Source organism: Pygoscelis adeliae, unplaced genomic scaffold (assembly GCF_000699105.1).
Source record: "Pygoscelis adeliae isolate BGI_AS28 unplaced genomic scaffold, ASM69910v1 Scaffold930, whole genome shotgun sequence".
Lineage (NCBI taxonomy): Eukaryota > Metazoa > Chordata > Aves > Sphenisciformes > Spheniscidae > Pygoscelis > Pygoscelis adeliae.
The window spans coordinates 1,537-11,714 of NW_008823940.1; the positions used below are offsets into that span (position 1 = coordinate 1,537).

At 51.9% G+C, this 10,178-nt stretch overlaps 1 protein-coding gene across 1 annotated transcript in view; it reads left to right on the forward strand.

Moving 5' to 3' along the window:
- Positions 1-10,178, forward strand: part of SENP1 (SUMO1/sentrin specific peptidase 1) — a gene marked incomplete at its 5' end in the record, with an annotated part of 12,898 nt that overhangs the window by 1,507 nt on the left and 1,213 nt on the right. Inside the window, 11 exons of the mRNA XM_009320905.1 lie at positions 238-397; positions 720-823; positions 901-1,148; positions 1,349-1,403; positions 1,739-1,777; positions 1,872-1,956; positions 2,252-2,404; positions 2,645-2,776; positions 3,235-3,438; positions 4,345-4,424; positions 9,905-9,989. Of these exons, the coding sequence (XP_009319180.1) occupies positions 238-397; positions 720-823; positions 901-1,148; positions 1,349-1,403; positions 1,739-1,777; positions 1,872-1,956; positions 2,252-2,404; positions 2,645-2,776; positions 3,235-3,438; positions 4,345-4,424; positions 9,905-9,989 (1,345 nt within the window). The remainder of the gene's footprint in view (positions 1-237; positions 398-719; positions 824-900; positions 1,149-1,348; positions 1,404-1,738; positions 1,778-1,871; positions 1,957-2,251; positions 2,405-2,644; positions 2,777-3,234; positions 3,439-4,344; positions 4,425-9,904; positions 9,990-10,178) is intronic.

Consider the following 10,178-nt stretch of genomic DNA (forward strand, 5'->3'; position numbering starts at 1 on the left):
TGCGCAGGGAAGTGGTTGAGTCCCCGTCCCTGGAGGTATTTAAAAGACGGGTAGATGAGGCGCTGAGGGACGTGGTTCAGTGGGCATGGGGGTGTTGGGTCGAGGGTTGGACTCGATGATCTTGGAGGTCTCTTCCAACCTTCATGATTCTGTGATTCTATGGGGATGGGGGAGAACGAGGTTATGGATTAGAACAAGCATAAAGTCAAATAAGAGCGTTTCTTTCTCTCCTCGCAGCGGGACGTCCAACAGTTTTGTAGGAAAATCAAACCACCATTGCCATGCGTCGGCTTTTCCGATCAAACCCGCTCAGAGCCCTTCCTGGAGCGGCCCGTGTCGCCGCAGCCTGCTTAGCCCCAAGAAAACTCCCCGGCGGTTCATCAGCACGGCGGAAGAGGTAAAGAAAAGGCTGGGAGACCGTTCAGTGGGTGGATTTTTCTGAGGAGGTCTCTTTTGGGCACCTTGAAGTGCTTGGGGCGGCTCTAACCGACTGTCTTGTGCTGGGTTCCCTCCTTCTGCCAGGCAGAAGCCGGCTCCAGCTCTGCTCGCGTTCAGACTTCAGCTGCGGCTGGTCTGATCCAGGCTGGTGGCTGAACTCTTCAAGACCCCTGGATGCGCTTCCACCGATAAAATCTCCACTTCCATGTGTATCTGCTCGCTGTTCGCAGTGTCTTTGTTGAAATCGCGTTCGCTAGACGTATCTGGTTATTTCCCTGCAGACCGTTCGCGAGGAGGAGCGAGAGATCTACAGGCAGTTGCTTCAGATGGTCACGGGAAAACAATTTTCCACGTCCAAGCCCTCTTCGCTATTCCCCTTCAATCTGTGAGTATGTAAAATGCTCTTCTCCAGCCGACGGCACCACTCGTATTCGCTGGGGACTTGCTGTCTGTTGTTCCTAGGTCCAGGTGTTCCAATTCCAGCAAAACCGTAGTGAAGGAAGCTCCCAGCAAGAACTCAAAGCTGTTCGAAGCTCACAGCGTTGCACCAGCCAGTTCAGCGACCGGCGTCCTCAGAGCACAGGAGCAGCCGTCGCACAAACCGTCGCTCTACTCTGCCCCCAGCTATCCCTCCGATATCTTTGACTCCCGTAACTCCACGGCCCAGCATCAGCGAGAAAATCTACCAGCATCTAACACGCAGTCTGAAGGTAAAAAGAAAAAACCAAACAAACCCCGAGCAAACAAAAAACAAACCCAAAAGGAAACCCTAAAACCTGGCAATCGACTTAAATGTATGTGGCAAACCCGCTTTTTCCCCTCCCTCTCGGTATTTGGACTCCTGCAGCACTTGGGGAACCGGGAGGTAATTGTGAGGATAACAACGTTCCGTAAACTTTACTCTCTCTAGGGTCGGACTCTGTCATTTTGCTCAAGGTAAAGGATTCCAGAACCCCAGCACCAAGGTAAGAGGCTGTAAAATGGTATCTGGAGGGAGGGGTGGATTACATTAGCTTCTCTTTTAATTCCACGGAGAGGCGAGAATGCAGATGAAAAGGTGACCGGTGGCTTTCTGAATGTCTTGTGAAGAGAGAGAAGTTTGCTGTAGTCACAGGAACTTGAGTGTGATGTACCCAACTTCTGTACCCCGATCTGCACACCGCTGGCAGATCTGTCTGTAGCTCTTACCGTCGCTCTAGCAATAAGGACGTCCTCGGATAATACAAATCGCTTTTCAGGCAATTACTTCCTCTCCGTGTGAAGGAGACGACTTACGCCTCTCCTTTCTCCCCCTTTCTAGCCTCCCGTTCTTCCAGGCAGAACTGTGGATCAAAGAACTGTAAGTACACGGGGTTTTTGCTCCTGTTTTCCTGTTGTGAGTGTTCACGTGTAGAAATAAACACGGATGTGTTCACATAAACTGTGCTTTTCAGGACCAGTGTCTATGATTCACGAGCTCGGGAGAGGTGGCGGCAAATTGAAGAGCAGAAAGCATTGGCCTTACAGCTGCAAAGCCAGGTAACAGAGAGCAGTTGCTGAAAGAGCGCTCTTGGCGAGTCTGAATGTTAAACCACAGAATAGAAAGCAAATTGGAAGTGGAAAAATGACAAAAATCGACTCCTTCGGGGTCCGGTGTCTTCGTCGCTTCCCCTTCCCGTGGCAGGGCTCTCGGTAGCGTCGTGGCCAGGGTAAACGCTCCCCCTTCGTGCCCCTTTCTGCATCTCCTGGAACAACTGGCCCCACGTAGCTCCCTCGCAAGCTCCGGAGAGGTGGCTCCCTTGGACACCACCTAATCTGAAGGTCTCTCCTCCAGCGGCTGCAGGAACAGGAACACTCGGTGCAGGACCTGGTGGATTTAAATCTTCGAGTACCCCTTGAGAAGGAAATCCCTGTCACGGTGGTCCCAGAAGAGAAAGAGGATGCTAAGTCAGCTGACGGCGAAGAGGAGTTCCCCGAAATCACCGAGGTAAATCTGCTTGGATCTGGTGTACACAAGCAGACGCCTGTGTGCGTAAAAGATCTAAACGGGAATGCGTTTTCCTGAGGTCTGTGCACAGAAACAGGTAGCCGTTCGCTTTGGCCGTCGACATTTTGTAGCGAGTTTATCCTTTTGAGGAGCAAAGAATAAACCTGGGGTTGGGCCCAGCCTTTGTGACGGGAATAGCAGGAGCTCTGCCTTCCAATGCTGCCTGTGTCCTCCCTGCAGGAGATGGAAAAGGAAATAAAGAACGTGTTCCGAGGTGGGAACCAGGACGAGGTCCTCAGTGAAGCTTTTCGGTTAACAATCACTCGGAAAGACATTCAGACCCTCAATAATCTGAACTGGCTCAATGACGAGGTGAGGAGCCTATCTTGGGGCCGTGAAGGCATTTTTCTTTGGCAATTTAAAGTAGGTTGAAGCGAACAAGCGTGTCTGCCTTGTTGCCGAAAGACGTCAGAGTGAATAGTAGGTGTGGGCTGTGCTTGGCGCTCTGGAGCAGTTAATCTGTGGAGAAACCCCTGCGTAGACCAGGCGCTTGAAGAAATAATAATATTGGGAGGAGTGGGACTGACCACGGACGTGATCGGGGGGGTGGTGGGGGGAAGTAACCCTTAAATATAGAAGACTGCAGTCCTAAATCTTTCTGGATTTTGGAAGGTTTTAACGCTGCGCTGTTGTAAATCCCCTGGGGACAGGTCTTCAGGGGGACAGGTGGAGGCGAAACCAATTCCTTACCCTAATTTTGCACAGGGGCAGAACGCCTTATGCAGAAACGTTAACGCTCTAACACGTCCTGGATGCTTTTTCTTTCCCAGATAATTAATTTCTACATGAATTTGCTGATGGAGCGGAGCAAAGAGAAGGGTTTGCCGGCGGTTCACGCGTTCAATACTTTCTTCTTTACCAAATTAAAAACGGCGGGGTACCAAGCCGTGAAACGGTGGACTAAAAAAGTGGATATCTTCTCTGTGGATCTCCTCTTGGTGCCTATTCATCTGGGAGTGCACTGGTGCCTAGCAGTGAGTGCTTCAGTTATTCACGGTAGAGCGATAGCTGGAGCAGGTCGTCCTGTAAACTCACCTGTGACTGCGGCTGAAATGTCACGGCTCTTGAGCGATGCAGTTGTCAGGTGTCTGTGCGTCGGGGTGGGGTGGGGGGGGGGAGGCGTGTTTGTGGCTGAAATCGAAGTCTAGAGCGAGCAAAAAAGATAGCTGCAACTTTTGGGTGTGTTTCTAGTCTTTAAAGAAAAAACAGACAGGTTTTTTGGTCGCGTTAGGCTAGCGTATTCTCCGGAGGAAGATCTCGTTTCCACGTTCCCACAAACTCGCCTTTAGAGACGTTGCCGCGGGATTGTTTCAGAGAGATTTAGATGATAGATACCGCACAGCTTTCTCTACCTCCTGCCCCTGATTTGGTCCGTCCCTTCTCTTGGCTGCCGGCACCCGTGCAGTAACGGGTCGCGCGTGGCTTTTAAGCCTGTGTCAGCCTCCTTCCTTCGAACCTCCTCGGAGGGGTTTTTAAGCTGCCCGGAAAGGCGGTGCTCACGCGGGTGGGCGACGGTGTGGAAATGGGCCACGGGGCCCCCAAAAAAACCACCTGGGGGACTCGTGTCTTGAACTGCTCAGTTATGCGCACGTCAGGTGGAGGAGCAAAGCCTCTGTAAACCTATCTGTCTGTGGCCTTAACAATAAGGATGACAGAGTGCTCTTGTGTTATACCCGATTTAGAGATTCAAGTGCTTAAATAACGCAGCAGCAAGGGGGGATTTTGGGGAGGGCTCGTACCGAGGATGTTAGAAGTCCTCTGTAGTCCTTCCCTGCTGTGAAATGGTCTAAACTTACTTCTTTCTAGCGGCAGAGCCTGCGTCCTGGCGAGGAGATGAGCTCCTTGTGCTGTGCCTTACTAACGAATCTCTCTTTGTGTAGGTTGTAGACTTCAGGAAAAAAACCGTCACCTATTACGACTCCATGGGCGGAATAAACAGCGAAGCCTGCAGGATACTGTTGTGAGTAACGCTTACCTGAGTTGTGCCTGTTTGAAAATCAGACGGCTTCTTATCTCGCTCTGGAAGCAACAACCCGTCCGTGGGGACGGTCCCTTTCTGGGTCCTGAAAGGAGGGTTCAGAGGACCATCCTGGTTTTCACGCTTCGTGTTTCACCACGCGCTGCTGACTCGGTCCGCAGTTACAAAGCTGGTCTGTGAGAGAGTCCTGTGCCGATGCCCCGTCTTCACCTCTTCCCAGAAGATCTGTCAGCGAGGCTGGTGTTACCTTCATGGGTATAGGCGGGTTTCAGACCCGTTCTGTTAAGGACGTCAGGCTTTACGGGTCTTACAGAGTCATCTTGGGCATCGCCTTTAGGAGGAAAATGGCTTCTCGGACCCTGAGGGGTAGGGGTCCTTCCCTTGTCCTGCAGCCGCTTGAAGAAATGGCATCTCCTGGCCCCTTCCTCCAGGTGGGAGCTTTTCCTGCCTGTGGCAACGATCAGCTCGGCAGCTTGTCCCTTTGTTTCAAGAAGGAGATTCTGGAGAGCGCGATGGTATACGTAGGGTGCGGGAGTGTCTCTTGCGTCAGGCCACGAATAAAGGTTTGCACGGGTCTCTTCTGTACTGAGTTCCAGCGGGGCGTTACACGCTGTGCCATGCCTCCAAACCGGAGCTGGGTGAAAGTTGTTCTTCCTGGGTTCAGACTGCAGAGGAGATCTCGGTTTTCCCATCCTGAGCGATGCTCCAAGAGGGAGCGGAGCTGGCTGCCTACTCTCTGAGCTCTTGTAGAAGAGAGGTGCTTGCACGTCAAATCCAGAACTGTTTCCCCATACTTGGAAGCTGCTCCTGAACGGAGCGCGATTAAAAATGAGCTACTCTCTGGGCAGGGGTGAAAAAAACCCCCTCTTTTCGAAGGTCCCTAGTCACGTAGGGCCGTCAGGCTTGATACGAATCAGATCGCAAAGTGATTTACGAAACGCAGTCGCCAGCTCCTCTGTCGCTCCGACGTTGACCCTGGGCCGGCCGTCGGTTCTGTTTCTCGTCTCGGCTTCGCTCCGACGCTGACTCGGGAATACGATCCTGAGTCTTCTGGCATGAGGTTGAGTATGTCAGCGGAGGTGTCACTCATTCAGTCAAGGAATGTTAATAATGATAAAGGCAGACGGCAGACAAATGCCATTTCCAGTCCGTTTAGCACCTTTGTTTTCCAGTTCAGGTGCTTTGCAGTCTGCGCGCACCGGGTTCGTTTCAATAACTGTGAAAAGAGCTGTTTCCCTTTTCCACGCTGCTCTGTGATGTTGGTCTAAAGGGAGGAAAGGGAAAGGAAAAGTATAAAATCTTTGGAAATGGCTCAGGGCAGCGTCTCTTAGTTTCGCTGTGCGGCTTGTGCCTCTGTGTTCAAGAACGGTGCCAGCGGAGCTGGCCTGCCCTGGGGCAGGGACGGTCTGGGTGAAACCGGTTCCTTTCAGCCTGAATTTCTTTGATTCCAAGGAAAAAAGGCACGGACGTCTGGTGAAAATGAAACACCTGGGAGGTGAGAGGGGGAGTCCTGCCCGTGCTTCGTTTAGGGGTCTGGGATGAAGGAAGCAGGTCCCCAAACTGGTAGCAGAGGGTACCAGAGGATACAAGGTGTTTCGGCCACGCAGGGTGAGTGGTAGAGAGCCGGGATTTCAGGTCGCCGTTGCCCTGGACGTAATTGTTTTCCCTCTGTTTCCTTTTAGGAGGCTTTTATTGGTTGAATGCAGTGGGAGGATCACACCGGGAAGAAGGGACGGAGGTCCTATTCATGGTTAGTGACCCTTTCATGCTTTCAATCTTTAGAGCTTCCTAAAGGTGGTGAGTGTCGTACCATTAGCCAGACTTTACAGAGGAGGGAAACTGAGGCACGGGGAAGGTAACTGATTAAATACAAGGGCCGCTGGCCAGGCTAGGAGTGAGTAGGGACCACAGACGTTCATGGTTTGGTGGCTGCCATGCTTTGGTTCAGCATCTGGGCTTCCACACAACTTGGGGGTGAGACCTGGAGAGGATTTCGGGCAAGCTGCCTCTGTTCTTATGGGGTTTCTCCTTGGGAAAGGCGGTGCTCGGTATCTCGGCTGTGCTGGAAGGGTCCGTGTTTTGGGGCGGACATAAACCAACCTGTTAGAATTAGGTAAAAACTTGATTCTAGTGTACCGGTGCTGGAGGAAAGCTTAGGGGACAGAGCACACACAGTGACTCATGCCTGTGAAATCTTCTTATCTCCTGCTAGCAGCAGCGCTTAAAATGCTCACCTTTACGTGCCCTTTACTTCAAGGCTTTCAGATATTTAGCAGTGTGCTGCGGAGTTGATTTCAACAATTCCCTGAGGCACCTGGTCAGGCTTTTTTGTGCGTGTGTGTGTAAGCACTGTAGAGGGCAAAATTCCATTTTCAGGTTTAGGAAAACGAGATTAAAAGCCTGCAGTATGTGATGGGGCATCGCGGGCACGTTGGGTTTTGATTTGGCCTGTAATTCTGCTTAAAAATTCTGTGTCAAGCTCTTTCTCCTTGAGGTCCTGACCAAGTTCATCAGTTAAGTTCTGCCTCCCAAAGTTGCCTCGCGATTTGAAGTCAAGGCATTTTCTTTCGGTCTCCTCCTAAAAGGTGGTTCAGGCTGTTACCTAAGCAGGGCCGGTGCTGTATTTCTTACACGACTTATTTCCTAGCCTCTTCTAGAAACGACTCAAAATTTCCTGGCTGCCGTGCGTGCGTCGGCGTTGCAGCTCTGGCTTGTGGTAGTCGGAGATAAAACTGGATGTGCAGAAGTCACCTGGTCGCTTTACCTGCTGAAGCTCCGGCACCGTTTAAACTTCACTGGTTTCTTCCTTGCCTGCCAGACGAGTCTCGCGCTCGGATCCTCTCTCCGCCCCCGCTCCGTATGTGCAGACCCGGTCCACGCGGAGACGTTGCTTGGAGGCTCGTCCCGGTTCCTCGTGTGATGCATCCTTTTATTCCTCTGCACAGCTTCGCTCCCCGTCTCTAACGTGCAGAACAGAGTGGGCCGTGGGCCGCTGCTCTTTTTTTAGCTGAGGATTCAAGTGGGTTCTGTAGCAGGCGGTAATTGCCAGGATTTTTTTTTTTTTTTATTGCAATTGAAATGAGGCCGTTTAATTAATTAAACGTTTTCACCGTGTTTATATTGTGGTGCAGATAGTCTGCTCCCTTCCTCCAGCCACTGTGCTGGGGGCTCAGCTCACCCTTATTTTGAACTCGTTGCAAGGAGTTTCTTCTCCATCCGTTAGGCTTTTATTTGGAGATGAGATACAGAGACTTCTCGTGCTCAGTGAAAGGGTTTTTTTTTTTTTCTGAGACTTACCCCCTGCTGATCTTGTCTTGTCCAAACTGCAGCCGAGTCAAAGCAGCCAAGCAGAGAGCTTCCCAAGAGCAATTACAGCGGTCGCTGGCAGCCAGCAGACCCTGTGCTGGGGAACTGGGCCGGGAGTGTGCGTCCAGCTAATGAAGGCTGATTAGAAAATGCTTGTCCGGAGCTGATCTAGTCTCGGGGGGACTGCCAGGAGGGAGACTCCCCTCCTCGACACCCTTACGTCCAGCAAAACTTATTTCTGGCTATTTTCTAGAGACGCGATCGCTAGGACGGGGCTCTATCTGCGTTCAGCGGTTCCTGGGTGGTTCTGCTGCCGCTTTGAGTACTTGGTTCAGCGGCCCCTGGGTGTTTCAGGGACTTTTCAGCCCAGGAGAGTTTTCTCCGAATACTTCTTTGAAGTTCTGGTAGGGAGAAGTTCCCTGACTGGCACCAGGGCAGCGAGTTCGACCCTACACCTTTTGGGCTTGTCTGCGGGTCGCATCGCCCCCTTCTCCCGTCGCGTTTCGGCGTTTACTGACAGCAAGATGCAATTTAGCCAAGTCTTTGTGGATCAGATTTCCGAAAGATGGCACATCTCCCCGCGGCGGCGGCCAAACCCGCCTCCCTCTCTGCGCCAGATGCTCTCTTGACCCCTCCGTTTGAGCCAGCAGCATCTAATCCCTTGCTTTTCCTTTCCAAACTTTCTGATCACAGTGGCGACAGTGAGAAGGCTCCTCGGGCTGTTTTGAGAAGACGCCAAATGTGAAGGAGATGGTTTCTGTAGATCTTCCCGGTCCTTTTGGTAACCAAGATGAGCAGAAGGTGTCTGCAAAGCTGAACGTCGCTTAATGATGCCGGCAGCTAACAGAGAGGGGCTTCTTTAGGGCCATTGTGAATGTCTTGGGCCCATCGCCTCGTCTCCTTGGGCTCCCTCTAGTCCACCTTTATGCCTGTGTCCTTCCTGAGCCCCCCTTTCTGTACTTCCCAGTGAAGGGAATGGTTCAAGGTGTTCACATCCGCCAAGGAAGACGCGTGGCAGTTGCTTGGGCATGCTTTGGGCAGCGTCTTGGTAGAGTTTCTAAACTTTTTCAAGGAGGCAGGAAGAAAACCCCCACTTTTCTGTTCTTCCAGTGGTACAATTCAGGCCAAACTGGTGGAAGCCTCTTTGGGCGGAGGAGAGGGGCCAGTACGCGTGAGCTTTCCTTGTTCTCCGGTTCTGGGAACTGGAATGGGACTGGCTCTGCGGCTCTTCTCCCTCTGCTGAAGGCTTGTGAAAGGTATTTGACATCCCACCGCCGCCACGGCTGGCTCCTTCTCCCGCTTGTGCTCCCCGCTGGACTCAATCCCTGTAAAAGCGTCCCGGAGAGGACTGTGGTGTGGCTTTTCCCAGGGCTGCCTCCCCTCCGTCCCCAAGCCTTGGACCGTGTTTGAGAAAATCAGGGTCGTCTTCCCTAGTTTGCCTCTCCTTGAAAGCCCTCGCCATCTGTCTTCTGTGGTAAGGAGAAATCAAATCAGGAGTGGAAGGGAAACCTGGGAGAAGAGCTCCGGGAGGACATCTGCCAGCGAGCTGAACCCACCACCGGCCCGGAGAGGAGCTTTGTGGTGGTTTGGGTTTGTGTTTTTTTTTTTTTTTTGACGCTTTACACACAGGGTACTTGTTTCAGAGCTGCTGGGACGCTGTTAAGGTTGTGACAAATTTGCTCCTGTCTGCCTTTACGCTAAGTAAGGTCCTCAAAGGACAAGAGGCACCAGTTCACAGGACGCCATCAGAGACGGAGTTCAGCTCTCCAGTCTCCCCTCGAGTATAAACGCTCCGCTTGCAGGAGCCTGTTGAGGCAGCCCCGTGGCTGCTGAGCTTTTCTCTGCCGTGAGTCACTCTCCGATGAATTAGATTTGTTCTCGCTGGTTTATTTGTGGTTTTGACTCTCTGCTTGGCAGGTACTTTTTTTGGATGAGTTGTTAAGTCCTGCTTGGTCCTTCTTTTGCCTGCCTCAAAGCCCGGGTCTATAGAGCCCTTTTTTAAAATGGCCAATACCGAGACGAAAATATTGGACTTCCATTTTGCATTAATTCTGCAAACATGGCAGAGGACATCTAGGGTAAACTGACATATAGTGTAACTGGCTGGTTTCCCCCGTTCCTCTAAGTAAGCTGTCTTTGTTCTCTTATTCCTACAGGCAATACTTAAAACAGGAAAGTCTTGACAAGAAGAGGAAAGAGTTCGACACTAATGGCTGGTCGTTGCTGAGTAAGAAGAGTCAGGTAGGTTTGCGCAGTCGGAGGTTTGGAGAAGGGGTCTCTCTTGGGCCTTGCTTTCGTTCTTGGCCCTGATGCACCTTTCCTGGCCGGTTTTCCCGACGGCCGCGTTCTGGCGGTGGCTCCAGGGGATGAACAAACCCCAGATCTTCAGCGGCGGGCTGCTTTGCTGCAGATTCCCACCCAGCCCTACGT